The 27,873-nt window shown below is 39.2% G+C and overlaps 1 protein-coding gene across 1 annotated transcript; it reads left to right on the top strand.

The window, feature by feature from the left end:
* Positions 1 to 27,870, top strand: LOC306842517 (Fc receptor-like protein 5). The gene is made up of 8 exons (XM_079373441.1): positions 1 to 112; positions 6,519 to 6,554; positions 6,729 to 6,986; positions 11,263 to 11,562; positions 13,335 to 13,616; positions 25,901 to 26,185; positions 26,890 to 26,988; positions 27,130 to 27,870. The coding sequence occupies exons 1-8, from the start codon at positions 82 to 84 to the stop codon at positions 27,186 to 27,188; spliced, it is 1,350 nt and encodes a 449-aa protein (XP_079229567.1). The 5' UTR covers positions 1 to 81; the 3' UTR covers positions 27,189 to 27,870.
* Positions 27,871 to 27,873: the final 3 nt, after the last annotated feature.

The raw sequence follows: 27,873 nt of genomic DNA, 5'->3' as shown, positions 1-27,873 counted from the left end.
GAAGTGTGAAATGACTGTTTAAACAGGAAGTGTCTGGTTTAGATGACACAGGACAGCAGGTTATTTTATTAATGTGTCAGTATGGGGTCCGGTGCACTGCCTCTCATCCTCCGTAAGTATTTTATTATATTCTATATCTGGGGTGCAAAACTCAGTTCCTGAAGGGCCACAGTCCAGCAGTGTTTCCAAACTTGTTATCTGTAGTTCTCAAATCAGCTGAAATTTGCAGGTCCACAGACGTCTAGGAACTGAGTTTGGAGACCCTCTTCTACACTTTCTTCTGTTTTCTGTTTCTAATATGTTGTATTCAGTTGAGGATCAATTTCAACAGGTTGTGCTGTGTGTAGGAGGGTTTGTGACTTTAGTCTCAATGCTAATTCTATGACCGTTTTCTGGCATGATTTGCCATTATTGTGACAGGACCCAATAGGACAGATGAGAATTGACGGGAAGTGAAGTGTGGGGTGGATCAGGAAAAGTCCTTGTTTCAGGATTAGCACAATAACGGCGTTGTATGTTGGCACACTGCCCACAAGGCTATCAGCGCCGACTGCAAATTGTATTCTTTATTGTTCAAATTTAATGTCATGACATGTTAAAGTATTTAGAGATCTAAGACACACTCAAAGGGTTAGTTCACCAAAAAAATGAAAATTCTGTCATTCTGCCAAACCCGTAAGACATTCGTTCATCTTCAGAGCACAAATTAAGATATTTTTGATTCAATCTGAGAGCTTTCTGACCCTCAATAGACAGCAAGGAAACTGAACCGTTCAAGGCCCAGAAACGTAGTAAGGACACTAGGAGGCTATGAGGATAAGCTATGAGGATACTTTTTTTTGTGCAAAGAAAACAAAAATAACTTTAAGCATAATTTATCTTCTGTGTCAGTCTTTAATCACATTCAGGAGAGAACCACAGCATGTGTGCGTAATGCTGCTAAAGCAGGAGTTGTTGAACCTGCATGCGCTGCACCATCTTTACAAGCAGAAGAAGATGCACACTGTAGCTACATAAAACAGTATTCATAAGAGGATGAGGATGACTTGCAATTATTTGCCCAGCCTTACTTATTAGAACCAGATTAAACGGACGATAAACTAAGAGAGATGGACGTTCTACATCAGAACGCCGGCTCCTGCGTCAGCAGCATCACACGCATGCACTCTCCTGAATGAGCATCAAAGACTGAGACAGAAGTTTAAGTAAGTAAGTAAATTTTATTTATATAGCACATTTAAACATAGCAAAGCTATCCAAAGTGCTTAACAATGTAACAGAAATTAAAATGAAAAAAGAAAACAAAAAAGAAGCAAACAAGACAACCAATAAAACATCAATAAAATTGAAATTAAAATGCTAAGGAAAAAAGATATGTTTTCAGTCTTGATTTAAAACTGGTAATGGAAGGTGCAAGGCGGCATTCTAGAGGTAACTGGTTCCATAGACGAGGGGCATTAACTGAAAAGGCTCTGTCACCCTTGGTTTTCAAACGGGAGCGAGGGACAGATAAAAGAGCCCTGTCAGTGGATCTTAAACGTCTGGTAGTTGACAAAGGGATAAGAAGAACTTTAAGATAAGACGGTGCTTGATTGTTAAGAGCTTTAAAGACAAACAGCAGAATCTTAAACTGAACTCTAAAATGGACAGGAAGCCAGTGTAGTGAAGCTAAAATTGGAGTGATGTGGTCATATTTCTTTGCCCCAGTGAGCAGCCTTGCAGCTGCATTTTGTACCAACTGGAGGCGTGAAAGCGATGACTGAGGAAGACCTGAGTACAGAGAATTACAGTAATCTAGACGTGAGGTAATAAAAGCATGAATAACCTTCTCCAAATCTTGAAAAGACAAAAATGATTTAAGTTTGGAAATGACCCGTAATTGATAAAAACTGCTCCTAACGACCGAATTAATTTGTTTGGATAAACATAATTCTGAGTCTATAATAACACCCAGGTTTCTAACTTGTGAGGAAATGGAGGGGAAATGGTTGCCCAGCTCCTCAATGATACTCATTCTCGTTTTTTGGGGACCAAAAACAATAATTTCTGTTTTATTCTCATTTAGTTGGAGAAAGTTATTTGACAACCATAATTTAATATCTGAGATACATTCCAGCAGTGGTTGAATGGACTCACCAACTTTTAGTGGGAGGTACAACTGTGTATCATCAGCATACAGATGAAAAGAAACATTGTGCTTTCTGATAATATCCCCCAGAGGGCGCATATATAGGTTAAAAAGAAGTGGTCCCAAAATAGAGCCCTGAGGTACTCCACTAATAATTGGGGCAGATGATGAGGAGAATTTGCCTAGCTCTACAGAAAAAGACCTGTCTTTGAGATAAGAGTTGAACCATTGTAAAGCTGTACCCCTGATACCGATCAGATGTTCTAACCACCCAATAAGAACATTATGATCCACGGTATCAAAGGCAGCTGTAAGATCGAGTAGAATCAGTACTGCATTTTTACCAGCATCAACTGCAACCAAAATATCATTGAACACTTTAAGCAAAGCAGACTCTGTACTGTGATAAGCAGTGAAACCAGATTGAAAAGGTTCAAATAAATTAGCTGTATTTAAGAATGTGATCAACTGTGATTGGACGACTTTTTCTAAAAGTTTTGACAAAAAGGATAATTTCGAGACAGGCCGAAAATTATTAAAACAACCTTCATCCAAACCTTGCTTCTTAAGCAACGGCTGAACAACCGCATGCTTAAAACAATTAGGAACCACACCAGTATCCATGGATGAGTTAACCAACGCTTGGATACTGGGTCCAATTACTGGAAAGGCTGCTTTTATGATCTCAGGAGGAACAACATCTAGTGAAGAGTTAGTAGTCTTCATTTTGTTAACGAGATCAGAGAGTTCAGTTAAAGAGACATGTTGAAAATTACAAAATAAAAATGGACTAGCAGGCAAATTTAAAGACAGGTCTGAGAGCTGTGAAATAAAAGATAAGCGAATGTTACTCACTTTATCAACAAAAAATGTCAGAAATTTCTCACAGAGCCCTGCTGACAGTTCCCTAGAATACTGGGAATTTGGATTAATAACTGAATTTATCGTGGAGAATAAAATCTTAGGTCTATGACAGTGTGCCGAAATCAGCTCCGAAAAATATTTTGATCTGGCTGACTTAGCAGCGCTCTGAAACTTAACCAGACACTCTTTAAAAATCTCAAGAGACACAGTCAGCCGATCATGCTTCCATCTCCTCTCTGCTTTACGGCACGCCTGTCTAAGAGAGCGAGCGTTGTCATCCAACCAGTAATACGATTTTATCTTAGGTTGTTTCCAATTAAAAGGAAGAGTCATAGCCAGTGTCTGCTGTGCCCTTGACAGCCACCAGAGGACACGCTTCTGCATTATTGTTTGTTTTGTTCTGGACTTCAGTTCCCATCACCCCTTGCACTGATTCTTTCATTTCCTCCTGCTGTTATTTATACCATGCTCACTTTGTCCTTGGTTGCTGCAGTATTACCCTGTTTCTGTGTGTTTATGGATTCTGTTTTGTGGATTACCTCGTGCCAGTGTTTTTGCTCTTTGTTTTTGTAAGAATAAAGCTGCTCTTGGATCTGCTATTCTGTTTCTCAGTCATTCTGTGACAAGAAGAGAATACATTGTTGAATAAAGTCATTATTTTTGTTTTCTTTGCACACAAAGTATTCTCGTAGCTTCATAAAATTATGGTTGAACTACTGATGTCACATGGACTATTTTAACAATGTTCTTACTGTCTTTCTGGGTCTTGAACATGGTAGTTATGTTGCTGTCTATGAAGCGTCTCAGCTCTTGGATTTCATCAAAAATATCTTAATTTGTGTTCCAAAGATGAATGAAGGTCTTACTGAGGATGAGTTATTAATGACAGTATTTTCATTTTTGGGTGAACTATCTCTTTAAAAATGTATGAATTCCATTGCATTAGACACAACATCAAACCAAGAGCCAACAAATGATGCTCAAGCTTTTGTACTAACTTCTGTTTTCTGACACTTTTTCACTAAACTTTAATCAGGTTGTTTCAACATCATTTTTAGTGGATGTTTGAAGTCAGTTCTGCTCAGGTTTATAGACCAGAGCTGTAGTTCATCACATTAACATGAACATGTTCCACTAATGCTTGATTATCAGAAAGACTCTGGACTCCAGTTTGAAAATTATTATTCATCATATTTATTATCTTGTTTTATTTTGTGAAATGTTTTTTTATTGAAAATTGTGCCTGTGCTATATTTCATTAAAATAAAGGCCACTAGTTTTGATATATTGCAGATATGTATATGTTGTATCAGCCTGTTTATGCTGTGAACACTAAAAGCTCTGAGGTCACTTACAGCAGTTTTCTTTTCTGCTTCACTTTCACTGAACTGAGTTTGGTTCATTTAAAATATACTTCATGTGAAAACACTATAAGTGTCTAAATTATTTCTGGGTCTACTGTAAAATCACAATTAAGTTGATGGTACCAGCGTCAAACAGGAAGTGAGGCTGAGTGCATCTCAAACACTTTGACCTCGTTTGTTTAGGAGTTTTGTAGCTTGTTTTGTTTCAGTGAATAATCAGTGATGAGAAACATAAACCACATTACTGCATGTAACGTGTTCACAAACGTCTTAATACGAAAGTCAATTTGGTTTCACTTTATTTAATAGTCCCTTAAACTATAAGTAATGTTACACCTACATATATATAACTCTCATTAGTGTGTGAGTACAGTATAAGTAGATAGGGTCAGGGTTAGAATAAGTTTACATGTTCTTCCAAAGTTACTTCTAGTCAGTAGATTATCTGTTAGGAGACTATCACTATAAAGAGTAAGCAGATATTAATCAGAGCCTACTAATACTCTACTGAGAGTTTATTAACACATAAGTGCAAAGTTATTTATTGTCAACAGAAAGTTGAAAAGGGACCCTCAAAATAAAGTGTTACCGTGAATTATTGTGTACTATGATATAATTATGTCATAAGCCCTATTCAGATGGTAATTGTTTCTCAGGGGGATGTAAGCTATTTTCACCATTTACAAGAGGTAGTCAGCGATTTTATTGCTGTCCGAATCCAGAATATCATGGTTTTTCTCTCACCACCCGCGTAAAGAACAACTGCTGAATTACTTACTGTTTTTTGACGAACACCAGGGTTGTGTTGTAATTTAATTACCGTCTGAATCCACATCTCTGAGTTTACAAGATGAAAACCATTTAACATTCAGTGTTTAGTACGTTTTTGACCACTGCCGAACACCGTACGGTAATTGATGTATTCGCTGGAACAGTGTAACCGCATCAGTTACAAATGAGTCTTTATTATGGGGTAACACTTGAACATTCAGTTGTAGTCATTTATAAGTGATTATTTAATGATGAACTAATCATTTACAAAACATGGTTATTTGTTCATAAATGATTAATAAGTGATATGTTAATATTTTTTTCTGTTTTGTAGATTAAGTTATAAATCATTTACAAGTGATTAGATGATGATGAACTAATCATTTACAAAACATGAGTTTATGTTCATAAATTATTAAGTAATATGCTAATGATTTAAAAATCTGTCGTAAGTTAATAGCATATCATGAAATAATCAAACAGATCCCAGATCACTTATAAATCACTGGAATGGCAACATTGTACTGTTATCTCACAGCGTTAAAATACTCCATGTGTGTCAGAGAAGACATCTGTCTACACCAGGCTTCCTCAAATCTGGCCCACTCCTGCAGAGTTTAGCTCTAACCCTAATCAAACACACCTGAGCTGCTCATCAGAGTCTTCAAGATCAGTAGAAAATCACAGGTAGGTGAGTTTGATCAGGGTTGGAGCTAAACTCTGCAGGAACCTGGTCTACATCCTCACCAGTCACCGCTTACAGTGCAGCACACACTACAAAGTATTCAAAACCTGTTGTGTAAACGCATCAATAAATCATTTACTAAGCTTTCTGCATCCCCTGATCTAAAGTGTTAACTACTTCAGTTGTAAATGTGTTACACATCAGTTGTAGATCTTTCACCCCAGTGTGTATACACACACAACCTGTAACCGGCAGGTTTATAAAACATCTACAACTGATGAGTAGTTTATAAACAGGGGAAGCAAACAGAGGAAGCAATGCACAATTCATTTGGGACATGTATGGTTATACAAACAGAACAAATACAGTAAAAAAGCTCTAAGAACAAAACGAGCAATGTAAATCTAAACAGACAGCACTACAGAAACTGCATCACGTTGGTTGATGAGAATATTGTGATTTGTTGTGAATCTCAGTGGTTGAAGGTGTTTCTCTGGGCAGCAGTGAATCCATCAGAGAATCGACTCTCGTATCAGTTCACCAGTCCTCTGACTTCATTGTGTGTGATGCTGACGTTGCTTATAAAAACACAGAAAGACACTTTCAGTTCATGTCAAATAAACTGAAATAGATATGTTTCAGTGATCTGCATTGTGTTGAATGAAGGGATGTTTCATTATTATATTCATGTTTCTTCTGTTTTTAGTGCTGATGTCCTTCATCCACGCTGGACTCACTCAAGGTAGTGCTGCTGTACATTTGATTTATTAAACAAATCTGAATTGTTTGGTAGTTTTTTATGTTTATTTGCCCACAATGCAGTGTTTTTCTCACGAGGAGGTTTTGAGTTCATAACAGTGATTGATACAATGATACTGTAGCTGATCAATATTTACTCATATGTGTATTAATACAGAGAAACCAAAGCCTGTAGTGAAGGTGACTCCAGATCAGCCTGTGTTCAGAGGAGAGACAGTCACTCTCACATGTTACATACAGAGAGCAGGAAACACTCAGTGGAGATACAGCTGGTTTAAACATGGAAACACTCACAATCCATTTACAACAACAACAGCAGAGTTCAGTTTCACAGCTTCTGTGTATTACAGCGGTAAATACAGCTGTAGAGGAGAGAGATCAGACATCAGTGCTGCTGTTACACTGACTGTATCAGGTGAGTGATCATATTCACATCTGATTAATACTCATTTAACATCAATGTTTGTTGCTGCAGGCTGCATAAGTTTAGTATTGTATCTCTGACTGATTTAACTGAACTGAATATATAGAAAATGATTTGCTAAAATAATTACATTAACAGCAACACTGAAATAACAGCATACAGTTTATCTGTCAGTCAGATACATGAGAAAGTTGTATTTTTTACTATAACCAACATTTTCTTTCAGAAAAACAGAATCATCATGTATAAACTGTCCAGTATAAATAAATATATTATGAATAGTACAATGCAATTTCAATCATTGAAAACATTCATCTTTCTTTCTTTCATTTAGTTTAGTTGTTTTAAGGGCACAGTTTTTTTCATGCACCTGTCAGGTTTGATATTTTGAGGATTTTGTTTTTTCATAAAGTGTTTTTTTTCAGACTAGTGGAAAGAAAACATCCTAAAGACACTGTCAAGTGTTTCTTTTATAGCACTTTATCTATTTGTGTCAATAGATTTCATCACAATACATATTTTTAAAAGCCGTTTTCTCAAAATGAGTTTTTTCTCCTTCACTGAGCCATAAATCTCTTCAGTAGCACTTACACACCAAACTTCAGTTTTATATCCTGAAGGTTTTACAGAGGGATTGGTTCATATATCATTTGCTTGATTATATACAACATTTTATTCACCCCCAAAATTGTGAAAATATACCTTTTCCTGTCTGTAAACAGACACGTATTTTCTGAATTATGGAGTGACAAAATGAGATTTTTGACTCTAATATGTAAAAAAAAAAAAAACTGACATCATCCAGTGTTTAGATTTTTGTACTAGAAATGTATGCAAATTTGTGCACATTTCATTAAATAATGACTCATTTGCATATTTAAACTAACTTTTTAGAAGACTTGTAATACAAAAAATGTTTGCAATTATCAGTGTAATCAGTCAGCAGGGTAAGTAAGGCGTTAACTATTAGTTTGGGGTTTTTTTGCCCTTTTGACCTGCAGTGTCTCGCCTTAAAGGAACACTCCACTTTTTTTGGAAATATGCTCATTTTCCAACTCCCCAAGAGTTAAACAGTTGAGTTTTACCGTTTTTGAATCCATTCAGCCGATCTCCGGGTCTGGAGGTAGCACTTTTAGCTTAGCTTAGCATAGATCATTGAATCCTATTAGACCGTTAGCATCACGCTCAAAAATGACCAAAGAATTTTTATAATTTTCCTATTTAAAGATTGACTCTTCTGCAGTTACATCGTGTACTAAGACCGACGGAAAATGAAAAGTTGTGATTTTCTCGGCTGATATGGCTAGGAACTATACTCTCATTCCGGCGTAATAATCAAGGACCTTTGCTGCCGTTCCATGAGTCCAGCAGGCGTAGTGATGTGACGCAGCGCCTGAAAGTAGTAACGATCAGTAGCCCAGCTCAGTATCCTATGATATAGCCAGGGACTACTTTCAGGCGCGGCGTAATATGATTCCTCATTACCCAGACTCATCTTGCCTGATCAGCTGTTGCTCATTATCTTGTGAACTCACCCTGCATAACCCCGGGCCGTATTCACTAAACATTTTTCATCAGTTTTCCTAAGTAGCTGTAAAAGGTCTTTAACCCTTGTGCACTGTTTGTTTGGGAAATACACTCATACTGTTTGGTGTCTTTTTTTACTCAGTTTATTCATGTTTTTACTCCACATTTTTTTTGGAGGATTTATAATATTTTTAATTTATATAAACTGTTTTTTATGTAAACTTCACTTTATAAAAGACCAGCATTCCTAATTTTAATTCATGAGGATAACATGGCCAAGGTGCCATAGTTTAATGCCAAGTTGCTTCCATCTATTTGAAAACAAACACTTTTAAAATAAAAAATAAAAAATGAAATTTTAACAGCAGCCACCAGATGGCTCTAGAGCATTACTCGATGACTCATTTAGCCATTTCCACATAGATGTAGATCTCACTTTTTTTATTATTTTATTAGATTCATGTTAAGAGACTACAAAATCATTATTGTAATAATAAAAAGAAATATTCTGTCAAAGTTTACCATTTTTTTGTACTGTGTGTGTGTGTGTGTGTGTGTGTGTGTGTGTTTGTGTGTGAGAGAGAGTGTGTTTGCATTTATTCTCCATCGTGGATGTGCTGTGGTGTCCTTCCATTATTTCTGTGTGTGTTCTTTGTTGTAGCTTTTTTATTTTATTATTTTTATTTAGTCATTTAGCAGATGCTTTTATCCAAAGCGACTTACAAAATGAGGACAACAGAAGCAATCAATAGTAGTATTAAAACAACTACAAACAGATCCAAAACTAAAAGCTAAAACTTTATAAATACTACCTATACATTTACATATACTATTAAAAATAAAGAAATTAAATAAAAATGATAAATGCATACAACAAAATTTCAAAACTTAACATTTAAATGAAAAGCAAAAAATAAAGCTAAAAACTATTAAAAATATTAAAGAACAAAAGGTATAAGTATAATAATGATTCTAACATAACACTAAGCTAAACACCAAAAAAACCAACAACAACTATATGTTCAACCACACACACATACATATATATATATATAATTTCATTTTCATTTAGTTTGTTGAAGTATTAAAATAACTAAAATTAAATAAAACTAAAACTTAATAAAAGGCCTATACAGACATCATAAATTCATAATAAACTCAAATTAAAATAGATAAATACAAATCACGACAGTATAGTTTATCAGTAATGCTAAGAAATAACACACATGCTAAAAACAACAACTTACTTACACAGTAAGAAATGGTTATAAAAACTGAAACCGAAGTGAAACAAGTAGAAAAGAGGAGAAATAAAAAGTGATTCTTATATCCTTTGCTGGTGTCTCTGCCCGGTGGAGTCGATGGTCTTTACAGTCTTCGGTCATCACACGACGAGGACTTCACACGATAACTGCCGCGGTAAACTAAGCTTTTTATATATATACACCTGTCTAACAAAATACTAATTGAACTCAGCTGAACACACTTTCCTACAAATGTCCAAGCAAGCAGACACTGATAAGATACACGAGACAGAACGAGACCAAACGGGGTATCAGCACGTCTCCACACAGTAAATAAATTATGCAAATTATGTAAGAGAGCCACTCATGCCATGTCAATGTTTAATTTATTATGAGTGGGTTTTATGGGTTTGGGGGTCGTGGGGTGGGGTAGGGGTCATGTGTGTTTTTCCTCCATCTGGGTGTGCTGTGATGTCACCCCTTCAGATTGTGTGTGTTGTCTGCATTGTAACTGATATTTTTGACAAATTATGTAACAAAAAGTCAATATTTTTATAGCCTTCAATTGATGTCTATGGGTGATTTTTGGGGATGGGGGTGTTTGTGGTGTGTGTGTGTGTGTGTGCGAGCGTAATCGTTATGAATGTGTGGAAGGGTTGCGCTTCATTTTCATGTTTTTTGTGGCCTGCATTGTGGTGGATTTATTTATTTTACTTGACAAATGAAAAAGTATCAATTTGATCGTTTCCCCATTTATTTCAATGTGAGGTCTCCAGAGACCCCAAACCTGACAAGTTACTTTTTTCACACTAACATACAACCAGATATCAATCCAGTTTATTTGATTTTTGTGGAGCTACAAAGTGTTGACAAAAGTACTCAAGATAAAAGAAACATTTTTTTAAAATTCAGCAAACGTCATTTGGGGTCAAAAAAGACCCTAAGCAGTGCACAAGGGTTTTAATCACAGTCTTTCTTAAAACATATTCCCAAATCTGCTGAGACCAATTTTTACTAAGGAACTGGGAGAAATCTTAAGTTAAGAGACAGAGCGAGGTTAATGATCTGATCACTCGCTCTGGTTTTCATGTCATGGTTTTAATCTTCTGCCTGGATTTCTCTGTTTGTCTGTGTTTTAACTGTTGTTTCTATTGTTTGTCCTGTGGTTGACACTTAAACAATTGACAATTAAAATTCTGGATTAGCCCTTAATAAAGCTGTGTTTGGATCTTCGACCCAAGGTCTAGAGCAGTGATTCGTTAAGATTAGCAGAATCTGTTGTGTTTAATTAAGGATGAAGCTAAACTCTGCAGAGCTGCAGCTCCTGGTTAAAGTGAACTAAATGAAATAAACTGGAGAAATCCAGCATACGTCACCAAAGAGAAGTCTGTCGTTTCACTGGATGCATGCATGGATCAATTGTTCAGTTCTGTGAAACATTTACAAAATTTCAAGGAAAGAGGTTTGAGTCACTATGTTTTTGTGTTTCTTCACAGATTTACCCAGATCTACTCTGACTGTGACTCCAGACAGTCCTGTATTCACAGGAGAGACAGTCAATCTGAAGTGTGTGATTGAGACTTACAGTTACTGGAGATATGAGTGGACACCTGACTGGAGATATGAGTGGTATAAAGACAGAGTAATGTTACAGTCGTCTGATCGTTACACTGTAAACAGAGACACTCTCACTATCAGAGGAGCTACTGAGTCTGATCAGGGTCAGTACTGGTGTAGAGGACAGATAAGATCAGTCTCATCACAATCAAGCTCTGCTGTTTCTCTCTCTATAACGGGTGAGTTGAATATCATTGTCCTTCTGTACTACATGTATGATCACACATACAATCAAAAGACATTGTCATTTTCAGATGTTACATTCATGCAACTCATAAATATCATAATTTACACTTCACTTGAGGGTTTAATTGTTTAATTCTCTTTTAACTTGTTAAGGAGCTGTTCTTGTGTTCACAACAGATGCAAAAATAAACTGGTTACAGGAATCTCAAAATGTATTTTAAATTTGAACTATGAAGTGTCATCTTAATAACACTACACTCATGGCCATATACACTATATTGCCAAAAGTATTGGCACCCCCCTTCTAATGAACAGGTTTGACTACTTTAGTCATTTCCATGAGTGTGTATCATAGCTTTTATAATGCTTTTAATATTTTATCAATATAGTGTGTATCATAGCTTTTATAATGCTTTTAATATTTTATCAATATAGTGTGTATCATAGCTTTTATAATGCTGATAAAAACTAAAGACACCACACAACAGCTCAAGGCTTCAATCTGATGTATTTGAGCTCAGACCTGAACATCATAATATTTCTGTATGAACTTCCCCTATAATACACTCTTAAAAATAAAGCTTCTTATTAGCTTTGATGGTTTCATGAAGAACCTTTAACAAACATGATATCTTTCCATTGAACAAAAGTGTCTTTGGATTATTAAAATGTTCTTCGGCTCTTTTATTGCATCACTATGATAACTTAAGTCACTTATTAATGGTGACAGGAGCTTTCAAAGTTCAAAAAGGACCTAAAAACACCATGATTGTCTTAAGAAACCAATGACCCATGTGCTATATTCCAGCTCTTCTACCTTTATACAATAGTTTTGTGAGAAACAGCCCAAAGTGTCTGAAGTATTTTAGTCCACATCATAGCAGTCAGACAATATTAACCAGCATGTATTGCTCATTAGTGAATATAAAAAATAATAATAAAAAAGAAATTTCATGACACAAAGCATGTTCAGGGTGTTTTGAACAATCACCAAAGGTGTTATTTACTGCTGCTTAGCAACAAGCTGGTTTGTTTACATCAGCATGAGTTTGAAAATGATGTTTCATTGGTTCAGACTCATGACATCGAGTATTCACTATAATATTCACAAAGCTGGATTGGTGCGCTTTACAACAATACCAAACTTGTGCTGAGGGGAAGCAGCAGTGGTCAAGTAGTGAACAGAAAGACTGAAAACTTTAGAAAGCACACGAATAAAGGCATGTTTAGATGTTTAATTGCTGTGTGGAGCGTTAGGATCACTAGACGAGAGCTTAATGAACTCATTTTTGTGAAAACCTCATTCAACCAAAATTGATGTTTCACTTGTTTTGCCTGTAGCTCATAATTATCCCGTGTTCATTCAAACTCATTCTGCAGCACAGGGCACATTTATACTGAGTAATACAGAGATAAATACAGATGGAAGAAAGTGCAATGTTTCTCAATGTGCATTTATCATCATGGCAGTTACACTGAACGTTTTCATTTCTTTATCATTTCATTTGCTAACCAAATATTATATAAATATTCATATAATCAACAACAACAACAACAAAAGCTGAGAAACAGGTTAACAAGTTATTAACTTTACTATACCTAAAGTTCTCGGAAGAATTGTCATGAAACCATTTAGTTGACAGGAGCAAAAAAAATAGAGACCATCGATCTCATCTCCATATCAGTGTTACAAAAATACAGAAACTCAGATCAGATCAAGTTTCTGACTAGATCACTGATAGACTTCTGTCTTCTTTCTTCACAGATTCACCCAGATCTGCTCTGACTGTGACTCCAGACAGTCCTGTGTTCACTGGAGAGACACTCAATCTGAAGTGTGTGATTGAGACTTACAGTGACTGGAGATATGAGTGGTATAAAGACAGTGTAATGTTACAGTCGTCTGATGGTTACACTGTAAACAGAGACACTCTCACTATCAGAGGAGCTACTGAGTCTGATCAGGGTCAGTACTGGTGTAGAGGACAGAGAGATGAAAGACCAAAATCATCACAATCAAGCTCTGCTGTTTATTTCTCTGTGAAAGGTAAGATTAATATCATCCCGGAAATCCTGTATAATTCAACCAATCCAACGACAACTTTGACTCCTGAAGTGTTTCCAGATAAGTGTGTCATCAGACGTTTAGCCAACGGTCCGTGGGCGTCTGAGGCTGAGACTAGGTGCTGCCAAACAGAGATAATATCATTTGTGCCGGTTTTCATCAGGAAACTTCTCTGGCAGTGATTTTGAGTGGATCAATATCTATCAAGCTCAATGCTATATTATTATTATTATTATTATTATTATTATTATATGCTGAAAACGCTGATTCTTTCATGAATGAAACAAGGTGTTTAAATAAATTAGACTTTGAGCTCCACTTTATAAGGTTCAATCGATGATCAATGCGTCACCTGTGATGTTTCAATTCAATGGGAAAAGCAACATTTAGCTTCTCTCCTGAGGCCACAAGAGGGTGCATCGAGCAAAATATCACTCATAGAGCGGTGGAACTATGACATCACTTTGTGGTCAAAAACCCAGAAGCGAGTTAGCATTTTAAACAATTATTTAAAATAATTTTTAAAATAATTAAGTCACTTCAACAACTAGAAACAAAACAGCATCATGGATGTGTAGCTTAATACAAAAGATCAAAAACCAATCACAAAGAGTGCTTTTTTTCATTTAAAAACATGAGATGAAGCGGGATGAAAAAACGCCATCAATTCTCGAGACATGTTTTATTAAAAGTTGAACTTACATTAATTTTACATGGCTTTTTAAACTTGCGACTTAATACATATGTGCTGTGTGTGAACGGCTTGGTTTCAGTTTAGCCGTAGATCTTCTCTGCATTGTTGTTCTCTTGTTCTGCAATATTTTGAACGAGCAGTGCCACATCTAGTGGGTTCAACTGGATAGGCTAACAAAAGCATTAAAATGCATATCTTGTATGCCACTGATAAGGCTTCCTGACGCACACCTAAAATTCAAAGTGTTTGCATTCAAATGTGGATTTTGAAATCGACAAATATCCGAAATTCAATTTTTTATTTGACAGCCCTATGTTTTCCATCAAAACATTCAAAATATAGATATAAATGGTCATTTGGTAACCTCTCTGCATTTAGTCTCTGATTTGAATGCTCTGTTGGAAGGATCTTGTTGCAAGACTTTAATGTAAAACCCACTGCTATGATTGGCTGACAATTCTCAAACACTTTTACTAAAACAACCACCAAGATGAACTAATGGTGAAAACTGTTGATTATAGCATTATATTTATATCTATCAAAGGTTGAAGCAGTGAGTATTGTATCCGAACACTCGTTTCTGAAACATGATGCAATGCAATAAACACAATCTCACAAATCATCATAAATAACACACTAAAAACATAATGTAAATGACTTGAGCAGGGTATGTGTCAGTGATTATTACAGGAGTTTAACAACTGATCGAGTCACAGACTTAATCACTGATAGACTCCAGCGATTATATAGAGAACGACATTTGATTGCTTTTCTGTATATAAAATAATCACAGTATCAATAAATCAAGCTATTAACAGGAACAGCGTGAAACTGATTTAGTTAACTGTTATCTGTTTAATCATTGCCTTGATTTACGAACGTATAAACCGCAGTAAACCACTTTATAACAAAGAACATCTGTACATGAGCCCTTACATATTACACAGATCACAGATCATGATGCTCATGAAAGGCAGTTTCAGATCGTTGTTTATCGAAGTTAACAGAAGTATCACTCTTGTTCTGTTCGTTCAGAATCAGCTACATATAGCAGGTGACTCGATTTCCTTCTCATATATTCCCGTAGCATCAGTGTATTTGCCTGTTGAAGCCCAGCGTCCATTGACTTCTATGGGGCTGCTTTGAACAGTTTTTTTCAGTGCTTCAAAACTAGACGGTCATTGGATAAATGCTGCGATTATGTCCCGCCCCCGGACGCTCAGCGTCTCTGGGGGTGAATGGAGGAGTGGGCGGGGCTGGACTCCGGGCTTCTGCGTGATGATTGGAGGGTTTGTCGAAAGACTGCATCTCCTTTTGATTGACAGCGATTGTGTCCTATAAGAAGTCGCTGATGCTGAAGCCATTTGAGCCAGTGTTGCCAATTTAGCGACTTTTCAGACCACCCTAGTGACTTTTCAGACCACCCTAGCGACCTTTTTCCCCAAAAGTGACTAGCGACAAATCTAACGACTTCTTTGACAAACCTTAGCGAGTCTCTGTGATCGCTGGTACTGCCGCAACGGCGCGAGGTCAGCGGGCACGCACCTCTTTCTCTGTTCAGTGAGCGGCTGAGAGGAGCAGCGCGTTCAGTTCAAATAGATATTATGTTGCTTCTCTAATTTTACATGCAAATATAGCCGAAATCACAGCACAGGAATTGTCTTGTCTTATCTTGTGTGTATTATTTGATTTAATCAGACGACGGCTCGATTATAAATTAGGATTTTTGTGCATACTAACTTCTTGGGAGGGAGAGCTGGTTATGTATTCTTAAAGGGCTGCGTTTCAGTCACTATTTCATATTTATCCCGTTGACAACATAAACAGTAAAATATATAAAGGAGAACAGTTTTATTGAGAATTTGGCTGCATTAAAATACAGTATGAGCACAGAGAGACAAACAAATGTAAAAGGCAATATGACGCGATGACGTAATTAATACGCTAATTAGCGCATGACGTCATCTGGCGACATTTAGCGACTTTTCAAACTGGCTTTAGCTACTTTCCATCGAAAGAAGTTGGCAACACTGATTCGAGCTCAGTCCCATAGTGGACTTTGCAAGTGTAGTCAAAAGACAAACTGCTGCAACCTATTTCTTGATATTTGCTTGGCGAAATTGCTGGCCAATTTTCATTATACTGTCGTGCGCGCAGTTAGTTTCGTTTATGCGTTGGCCTTTGAGGATGCGTGGGAGGAATGAGGCACGACAAGATGATCTGCTTCGTATAGTTTACTGAACTTCTTGAACAACGTAGTTACACAGTTCACTCACCAACAGTACATTTGGCATAAACACACAGTCTTTATGTCACTGTTCTCGCTGATCGGTGCTCTTGCTCCAGCACAGAACGGCAGCTTTCCCGACCGTGCGATGAGCATGCGAGCAACCTCTCTCTACTTTTCCCTCTACGTACCGACGTAACTCAGCACATATTCTCAGATTGACGTAACTAAACAGCCAATAGAAATAGGAACGGAACAAACACAGTGATAAGCTTAAAGGGACCATGCTCTCTTTACTACACTATCCCCCCCCTTTTAGAAGTACTGAGTCCCTTCAGTACAAAGAAAGCAATCCTAATCAAATACAAACTAAGAAAACTGTACATAATGAATAGTGGAAGCAATAGTGAAACACTAATTGTTGTATCTTGCCGGCTTCCGAATCTCTCTTCCTTTTTGTGTTTTCTTGATTGTCTCCTGTCCTCCTATGTCTGACATCAGTCCAAGTCCTAGTTTTTTCCTGCGTCGGCGAGCTGCTGGCTGCCGCTTCCTCTCCTTGTCCTGGTTCTCCTGAGGTTCTGGGTCAGAAGAAATGGATTCATTTTCACTGCTACCCTGAGATGCAGGTGGTTTGGGCTCATGTAAAGGTTCTTGCATAAGAGGGTTGTTAGAGGTCTCCTTGCTCTTTTGCAGGATCTCACTCCTTTGACGTCTGACCCTCACTGGAATCACTTCACAATCATAGGGCTTGAGACGATCGTGATGCATGATTCTCTTTTGACGTAACCCCTGGACCTCATAAAGTACTGGGCCACAGCAGGCAGATATCACTAAGGGGCCTTTCCAAGGTGCTTGGAGTTTTGGACTCTGTCCTTTTTTCTTAGTACTGTCTCGCATATACACCAGATCTCCAACAACATACTTCCTCTCCTGAGCCCTGAGACCATAGATCTTCTTTTGCCGTTGTTGGGCTGTTTGGAGGTGCTCCCGGGCAACATCATGTGCGTCTCTCAATCCTTTTTCCAAGTTGTACAGAAAATCGGGCACTTCCACACTGTATGACCTTTGCTCTGCCATACCGGACCATAGATCCTGAGGTTGGTAAACTTCTCTTCCAAGCATGAGCCTATTTGGTGTGAATCCAGTAACTGCATGCTGGGAACTACGGTACGCTGATGTAAGGAGGGGAAGATGCTCATCCCAGTTTTTCTGATTCTGGTTCACATAGCATCGAATCATCTGAAGGAGCGTTCGATTGAACCTCTCAACTTGTCCATTGGAGGCAGGATGGTAAGGGGTCATTCTTGTTTTTGTGATCTGCAAAAGACTACAAACATTTCTGAATAAAGAACTTTCAAAATTTCGACCCTGGTCTGTGTGCAGTTCAAGTGGTGCGCCAAACCTGGAGATGAACTCATAGACAAGTGTCTTAGCCGTAGTTTCTGCCCCTTGATCTGGCACAGGAAAGGCTTCTACCCATCGAGTGAACTGGTCAATGATGATTAGAACGTACTTGTTTCCGGAACTGGACACAGGAAATGGGCCCAGTATATCAATGTGGATCCGATCCAGTGGCGCCCCTGCTTGGTAATTTTGAAGCTTGGCCCTCTTGGTTGGCCCAGCAACTTTACAGGCATTGCAGTGTCTGCACCTCTGTATGTACAAATGTACATCTCCACCCATTCCATACCAGTGGAAACTTTGACGGAGACGCTCTAAAGTCTTTCCTTCGCCCAAATGGCCAGATTGTGGCGGATTATGGCAGGCTTGTAACACTTCTGTTTGCATCGTGGCAGGTACTAGCAACAGTAGGGAGGGACTGAGTCCTCCAGGCCTTTCCCAACGATAAAAGAGAACACCTTGATGGAGTTCAACTTGTGGCCAACACAGCCAGTATTTTCTTACTGCTGGACTTTTCAGTGCAACATCCTCTTTTGTTGGAAGGGCTCCTTTCTCTTTCCACTTGTGCAGGATGGAGAGATCAGGATCAGCTCTCTGCTCTTGTGCTAGCTTTTCTTTTGAGAATGTTTCCAGCCAGTTCACATGTGGGGTTTCAAACAACTCTGCAGCTGCCCTGTTCTCATTACCCACACCCGGTCTATCGATAACATGTTCCCCTGTTATACACTCAATGCTCCTTACTGCAAGTGGAACCACATCATCCACGTCTTCTTCAAATCTTTCCCAGTGGTCATGCAGCTTTTGGCAATGCTTACACCCTCCACATGGCAGATGTAAAACACTCTTCCCTGCCTGATAACAGTTGCACATATTGGAGAGCTTGCCACCATATCTTGACATAGCATCAGCATTTGAATGATGTTTTCCAGCTCTGTGCTCGATGTCAAAATCGTACTGACACAGCTCTTCCAGCCAGCGAGCAAGCTGTCCCTCAGGATGTTTAAACCGAAACAACCAGGTGAGGCTGTTGTGATCTGTGCGTAAAAGAAACTTCTTCCCAAGCAGGTAGTGTCGAAACTGGCGTGTATAGCAAACAACAGCTAGCAACTCTCGTCTTGTTACACAGTATCGCCTCTGAGCTGGAGTGAGGTGGGTGCTCGCATATGTGATAACTCTCTCCTCTCCCCACTGAAGTTGCGACAAGACTGCCCCAATACTGTGATTTGATGCATCGGTGTCCAGGATGTATTTTCCCTCCACTAGAGGATATCCGAGCACAGGTGCAGAAGTTAACTTTTCTTTGAGCTGTGTAAAAGCATTCTGGTGCTCCTCAGTCCACAAGAATGCTGCTTCTTTTCTTAGGAGTTCATTAAGAGGGCTGGCCAGCTCAGAAAATGCTGGAACAAACTTCCTATAGTAGTTACACAGTCCAAGAAAGGCCTTCAGCTCATGTACACTCGTGGGGGGGTTCCAAGCTTCCACATCACTAATCAAAGATGGGTTGGGCCGTATACCTTCACCACTGACCACATGGCCCAGGAAAAGGACTTCTTCTTTAAGCAGGTGACACTTGGATGATTTTAGCTTTAATCCATAGCTGAAAAGGCGCTGGAATACAGCTTCAAGTCGATCAAGGCTCTCATCGACCCCTTTTCCCAGGATGATGATGTCATCTAAGTAAATCAGAAGAGTTTCCCACTGAAGTCCTCGAAGAACAAGCTCCATCGCCCTTTGGAAAGTGCTCGGAGCATTGCACAGTCCGAAGGGCATGCGCGTGTATTCATAAAGGCCATAGCGAGTAATAAAGGCTGTCTTTGCTCTATCCATTTCATCAACTGCAATTTGCCAGTAGCCAGACTGGAGGTCTAGGGTAGAGAAGACACAAGCTCCGCCAAGGACATCAAGGCATTCCTCAATTTTGGGGAGAGGATAAGCATCCTTGGCTGTCAAGCTGTTGAGGCGTCGATAGTCGACACACCAACGAACACCTCCATCCTTTTTGCGAACTAACACCACGGGTGATGCCCACTCCGAGGCAGAAGGTGTTACGACTCCTGCTTCCAGCATAGCATTGAGATGCCTTTTCTCTTCCTCTTGAAATCCAAGGGGAGTCCGTCTGACTGGCTGGCGTACTGCCCCTGCATCTCCAGTATTTATCCTGTGTGTGACAGCGGTTAAGAGGCCATGGTCCAAATCTGAAACAGCGAAGAGAAGTCGGTATGAGATCAGAAGCTCGATAAGTCGCTGTTGCTGCACCTCACTTAATGCTCCACTTGAAGCAGCATAAAGAGCTTGGAGATGCTCAGGTAAATCTGTGGCAGTTGTCAGTCTTCTCAGATCGGAATGATCATCATCATTTTGTTCTTGGATGCTATCACAGTCTGTATCCTGCTGTTTGTAATCCAATAAGCCGTCATCTGGATATGTTTCCACTAAGAGACCCAGACAGGCCCCTTTTGCTAAGGTGGTTTTATTACTGGAAAGATTGCAAAGCCTCACAATCACTCGATGCTCCATGGTCGTGGCAACACTCCCTGAGGCCACAGTTTCGGTGATCAGGTAGGGCTCCAGAACAGCGCACACACCAGGCTTTGGATTGTCAACTTCACCCCAGACTAGACATTCACTTTCTGGTGGTAACATTGTGTCGGTCTCTAGGACCACTCGAGCAACGTGATAATCAGTTCCATCACCCCCAACAATCTTAGCAGGAACTAGTTCTTCTGCAATAAACACTCTGCCACTAGTATGGATGGTTACGTTTGCAGCCTGCAAAAAATCTAGCCCCAAAAGGACAGGGTCACGTATCGGAGCCACAAAGACTTCCCATTCCGTGCACCATGTGCCAATTTGAAATTTAACTTTCAGTCCACCTTTGGCATTCATGTCCTTCCCTGATTCTGCATTATGAAGACACGTCTGTGTTGTAGCTGTCTGCTTACAGAGGGGAAACTGCTGATACAAAGTCTCTGAAATAACTGTTGCTTCAGTTCCTGTGTCTACAACGGCTTGTGTTGGAATGCAGTTCACAATCACATCAATAAGCAAGCTTGGGCCTCTGCTTTTTGCACGCCCCACCTTCGGTGTGGGGGACTGGCTTCTCCAGCGTTCTGGCCCTTTTGAAGTGGTACTATCGTTCTGATCTTTACTAGTTTGACTAGGGTTAAGTGGTGGAGTTGAGAGCTTCACACACTCTCTGCGAAAATGCCCTTCTTCACCACAGTGATAGCACAAACCTGCTCCGGTGCGGTTGGGGCTTGGCGAGTAGGTTCTTGTTCGTGCTGTGCCATCTTGTGTTGGAGACCGTCCTCGCCTCCGTTCCTGATTTACTTCCTCCAGCTTTTTTCAGCTCTCTGGCTGTGAGGATATCCAGCTTTGATTGCAGCTGTTCCATCTTTTGCATCAGGATGTTAAACTGGTCAGCAGACACATAGCTCTTACTAATTTTCTCTACTTGCTCTGTTAGGAATGTAGTCTTCTGTGAGAGAGCAGCTACTTGGTCTGTAGTAGCGTAGCTTGGACCCTGAACTCTGCGTGAAACGGCTGGAGAATCAGTGGACAGCTCCTCATCATCCGCCCAGGAAATACGTCTGGCTCTGCTCTTTACATCAATATCACGACCCAAGGTGGCTCGATAATTGTGCTCGTGGGCCTCTACAAGTCTTTGTGCTTCCACTAATGAATGAGGATCCTTGTTCATTACTTCATAAGCGACTTTTTGGTTACGAAGCCCCTTGAGGAAGAAGTCTGTAGCGAGTTGGTCCTGCAGATCAAGCTCCACACCAGGGTAGGCCAAGGTGACTAAGCGTTGCACCTCCTCTGCAAACTCAGCTGCTGACTCTTTGAGCTGGCGGAGTTCACCCAGTTTCCTTCTCATTGTGGTTGGGGGATCCCGCTGACCAAAACGTTGAGTTAACTGCTCCTTAAGAAGGGTATAATCCTCACGGATGTGTTCAGGAAGTGAACAGACATACTTAATAGCTGGTCCCCTCAGACAATCATACAAACAGTCCACTCTGTAGTCTCCACTCCAACCATACTTCCTGGCCTGCCGTTCAAATGGTACCAGAAATGACTCCCAATCTCCACTACCATCAAAAACAGCGAGCTTTGCCTTGGGACCCTCTGTAGCAATTGGCTGGCCTTGATAATGAGGCATACTAGATCTTTGTTCAGCGATATTAGTATTTGAAAATGGCTGTGAGCCATGCTCAGTGGTCCGTTGCCTTGTACCAGTCTCAGTGGAAGGGGTAGCTCTGGAGGGACCTGAAGTACGTGCTCTTTGTTGAATTACTTCTAGCTCGGCAGCGAATGGCCCACCCGCGATGTTGCGTGACCTCTCAGTATTCTCTTGAAGGAAGGGTGAATCTGAATAAGGCATCCTCCTTTCCCTGGCAGTAGGCTGGAAGCTCTCACGTGTGTCACCCCTGGGTGCAGCGAACATTGATGTTTGTGGGGCTTGAGAACAACTTGTAATATGAGTCAATAGTGGTGCCATCATCATTTGCAGTTGCTCGTTATTTTTATTTTGGTTTTCGAGCATAGTCTTAAGCCAGTCTGGGGGTTGATTGGAATCGGGGGCGACTGCCATAGCTCCATGACACAATTCTTCCTGGGACATGACTGATTTTTAATTTTTTTTTATAATATAATTATTATTATTTTTTTTTTTCTCTTTTCTTTTCTTTCTTTTTTTTTTTTTTTTTTTTAACGGCAATAAACTTTACAGATGTCTTTGTTGAGCACTCTCATCTCTCATCTCTGGCAATTCACTTTATAGTTGAGTCTATGCAGTTCTCATCGGGCGCAATGACGTCAGCCTGCTTGCGTCTTGTCCTGAAAGAGCGCTAACAAATTAGCCCACTGCTTATCCGCTTCTGTCCACCGCACGCCACCCCGCCAGCGTCCAGCTCTTCTCTCGTTTCACATGGGCTGTTGAAATCTCCAGACACAAATCCCCACTTCTGACACCATTTGTCGTGCGCGCAGTTAGTTTCGTTTATGCGTTGGCCTTTGAGGATGCGTGGGAGGAATGAGGCACGACAAGATGATCTGCTTCGTATAGTTTACTGAACTTCTTGAACAACGTAGTTACACAGTTCACTCACCAACAGTACATTTGGCATAAACACACAGTCTTTATGTCACTGTTCTCGCTGATCGGTGCTCTTGCTCCAGCACAGAACGGCAGCTTTCCCGACCGTGCGATGAGCATGCGAGCAACCTCTCTCTACTTTTCCCTCTACGTACCGACGTAACTCAGCACATATTCTCAGATTGACGTAACTAAACAGCCAATAGAAATAGGAACGGAACAAACACAGTGATAAGCTTAAAGGGACCATGCTCTCTTTACTACAATACGTTTCACACAATTATACACCACATTCCTCCTTTCAGTTTAACCTAATTCCCACATTTCCTCCGTCGAGTTTAATGTTTTTTTAGATCGTTTGTTCATTCATTCATTCATACAGTAGGCCAGGTGGTGAACTAGCCAGCTAGCAAACTGCACACGATGGCAGAATTTACGTATAAATAAATGGACAATTTTTATGATGTAGGCCGAAAAAAGAGCTTCCCCTCTTTGAAAGACCAGCAGCCGCCACTGTATTACACAGATCACAGATCATGATGCTCATGAAAGGCAGTTTCAGATCGTTGTTTATCGAAGTTAACAGAAGTATCACTCTTGTGGTTGAAGGACAGACATGAGTTGTTCAAAATTATAGACGGTCTATATAACACTTCTCTACTTCCTTCCACTACAGAGAAATTATCCAGAACTGACCTGCTCTGCAGACAGACACCCTTTAGCAATCAAACTGTTTGGCCTTCACTTCACTTGATCTGAACTAATTTCGTTTACAAAAACTGTGATAAAAATTGTATTTGACGAGCTTTTTTCCCATGACTGAAATGAGACGATGACAAGATTTTGTATTGTAGTGTAACCTCTTATATGAGTAAACATGACAAAAATTTGATTTACTATTTCATGAACCTTTAAAAGCTTCATCTTTAAGGGTTAATCCACCCAAAAAGGAAAATTAGCCTGTATTCGAGGAAAATGTATTTCCCAAAGCAATGTCTCGTTCCCTCATTTCGGGGAACCAAGGTTACGTGAGTAACCGAGAGCGTTTTACTCACCCTCGAGACAGGTGTATATGACTTTATTCTTTCAGATGAATCCAATCAGAGATATATTGAAAATTGTCCTGGCTCTTCTTAGCCTCATCATCGCAGTGGGTTTCTGTTACACAGTCCAAAACACGTCAAATAAAGCGTACACAATCATAATAAAACTTGCCTTACACGGCTCCTCGGCGTGAATAAAGGCCTGAATAAAGGCCTTCTGTGGCGAATCCATGCGTTTTTGTAAGAAAATTTTAATTTTTACCACCTTGGGCCCAAAGTACCAGAGATACTTAACTTGCGTGAGAGTGAGGAGTGAGGTTTACACACAACAGCTCTTACTGGCCATCGTTACAGAAGCACAGTATGCAGTGATGGCAGTGTACACTGTTTAAAAGCTTCATCTCAACAATGAATGCCACTCTGATGATGGCACTTTTTGTCCTATCTGTGCCTGAAAAAAGTAACTTCATAAGGTTAAGGTAAGAATTAGAGTAAGCCCCCCCCCCAAAAAATAAAATAAAAAATAAAAATAAAGAAACATGTCATCATATACTCAAACTTATATTTTTACGGACCTGCATGACTTTATTCCCTGGAACCCACATGGCATTATTTATAACTGCATGTCATTTATAACTGCATATTTTCAAGGAATATGGTATTTCTTTTCACTTATATGCCGATGATACACAGTTGTATCTTTCTTTTAAGCCTGGTGATAAAAATGCATTAGCAAAGTTGTGTGCATGTATTCAGGAACTTAAATTATGGCTTATGAGTAATTTCTTGACACTAATGAAGGTAAAACAGAGGTGATTTTGTTTGGACCTAGTGATGCTCTGTCTTTTAATTCTTATAATCTTGATCTTGGTTATTTTGCCCACTGGATTACTCCTTGTTTAAGGAACCTGGGTGTTTTATTCCAGTCTAAAGTTTGATAAACAGATAAACAGTGGTTAGGGCATGCTTTTTTCATCTTCGACGTTTGGCTAAAGTTAAAGCTCTCCTTTCAATACAGACTTTTGAAAAAGTAATTAATGCCTTTGTTACATCTAGATTAGACTATTGCAGTTCGCTGTACTATGGGATAAATCAGTCCTCCATGGAGCGACTGCAATTGGTTCAGAAAGCAGCGGCCAGGCTATTGACTGAATTCAGCACATTACTCCCATTCTGACCACATTACAGTGGCTACCTGCTAAACTAGCATTGGATTTTAAAGCACTTCATAATCTTCATAATCTCACTGAGTTGTTGCAAACACACAAATCAGTGAGAATGCTCAGATCCAGATTTGTATGCTTTTTATCAATCCCTAGGTCCAAACTAAAGCACTGTTGCGATCGAGCTTTTGCAGTTGTTGGTCCAACACTCAGGAACAATCTTCCGGTTGCCATCCAAATAACTTCTTGACTACCTATCTTTACAATTATGCTTAAATGTCTCCTACTTGATCGATTTGCAGCAAGTCGAAGTGTTTAAGTGCTATATAAATAAAATAAACATGTCCTGGCTGCTCTTTTGAATATAATGACAGTGAATGAGGACCAGTGGCTCTTAAAAATTACAAAAATCACCAGTAAATTATTGATATGACTGTTAGACCAGAAGTATTAGTAGAACTCATTTATTTATTCATATAACAGCGTGAAAATATGATTTTTTCTGAGAAGTTTTTCTGAGAGTTAAAACTGAATCTGCAAGCTCCTGCAGAATTTAAAGTTTGAGATTTTACATGTAAAGATTAAAATATCACTTCATTGTTTTCATATTTCATATCTGGTATTTATCTGTTTTTATTTACAGATTCACCCAGATCTACTCTGACTGTGACTCCAGACAGTCCTGTATTCACTGGAGAGACAGTCAATCTGAAGTGTGTGATAGAGTCTAATCACAGTGACTGGAGATATGAGTGGTATAAAGACAGAGTAATGTTACAGTCGTCTGATGGTTACACTGTAAACAGAGACACTCTCACTATCAGAGGAGCTAATGAGTCTGATCAGGGTCAGTACTGGTGTAGAGGACAGAGAGATGAAAGACCACAATCCTCACAGGACAGTAACCAAATAAATCTGTCTGATAATGGTTAGTAAGTACTGTGATAAATACTTGCGTGTTGTTTAAAATAACCAGACAATATAATCCTAAAACTTGGGGTTCCCCGAGAAACTTTTTGAAAGCCTTCAGGAGATCTGCAGCGCTGCTCAATTGATAGTTTTCATGTGACGTCACCCCCTGATAGGAAAGCCCACCTGGAGGACAAAACAAAGCTTTGCTCCACTGACCGACAGTTATTTTTACTCAGACTGCATCAAGTATTAATGTAGTAAAACTCAGATATTAAAAGGTGAAGTTCAGAAAACACCTCATTGATGATGTATATTTTGTAATGTTTCCCATAGAAAACCATTATATGGAAAACACTGAAGCATTCAGCGGATTGCGTTCATATTCATAAAACTATGCAGCATTAATATAGTGATTACTATATTTGGTATTTGAAGGCACTTTAACTGTTTCTATATCGTTTTGTTGCACTGTTTATGATTGAAATATTGCCGCGGGTACTTAACATGGATTAACATGGTCAAAACTTGCATTTTGTTCACATACTTTTGTTTTATTCTTTTGAGAGGTAATTAAATATTTGCGGCTGTGAAACAGATGGAAAACTGACAGACTTGTGCTGCAGTTCAATGGATGTTTTGCCCTCTAAATCTTTGAGCCGGTCACGTGACTTAAAGGTATTAATAAGTGCTTGTTTCTGTGTTTTTCAGTGTCAAGCTCAGGTCAGATTTCTGTCTTCAGGATCCTCAGTTTTCTTCTGGCAGCTTGTCCGTATCTGCTGTCGACAGTCGTGCTGCTGTTCAAATACTACAGAGCGAGAGGTAAAACATCTGTCTGATCCGTCTCTCTCCATCTGAGTGTCTTTTCCCAAACCATTCACATTCACTGACAGACAGACCTTTACTCTGCGTGCGTGTGTGCGTGTGTGTGTGTGTGTGTGTGTGTGTGTGTGTGTCTCACAGTTACATCTACCGAAGACCAAAGCCAGTTTGCCGTAACAGAGGAACAAACTCCAACCTGATTTCATCCATTCTTCTTGTAGAGTCACAGGATGCTGGAGTCTGAAGGCTGGGAAACTCACAAGACTAACAGACACACGATCACACTCTCACACATACGGATGATTTAGTGTCTCTAATTCACCTGTGCTGTAGATTAGACTGTGGAAGAAACCAAACCAACACATGGAGAACAGCAAACTCCACACAGAAAGACCTCCGGACTCATCCTCTTCTCCAAAACCAGTTTTTAAAGTGTCAGTTAAATTCACTATAAGCTATTAAAAGTTGCTCTTTAAAGATATTCAGGGAACAAACAAAACTGTTAAATATAATTAAATAGATTTTACAGCAGTTTAAACTTTCTTCTATTGGTCTACTAATGAGAAATGTTCAAACTGATGGCATTTCAGCCCAGTTTGTATTCAGTTTTAACTCGCGGGGGCTGTTTCATAAAACTATAGTTTACCAAATAAGTCAGGCTTATTTCAGTAATTCTGACTTATTATCACTTGATTTGGTTTCCGAAGGCAAGTTTATCATAGCTCAAGCTCAGTCACTGTGGAAACTTGCTGAGAAACTAACCTGGTCAGGAGCAGACTAACTGTCCGGCTCAGCTGAGCTCCTCTAACACGGACCAATAGAAACACATCAATATTACCACTGAGTCTCTCATATACAGTTAGCTGACTTTATTATTAATCCAAA

This window comes from Barbus barbus (assembly GCF_936440315.1).
Source record: "Barbus barbus genome assembly, chromosome: 2".
NCBI classification, from domain to species: Eukaryota; Metazoa; Chordata; class Actinopteri; order Cypriniformes; family Cyprinidae; genus Barbus; species Barbus barbus.
This window is presented reverse-complemented; position numbering and strand designations above follow the sequence as displayed.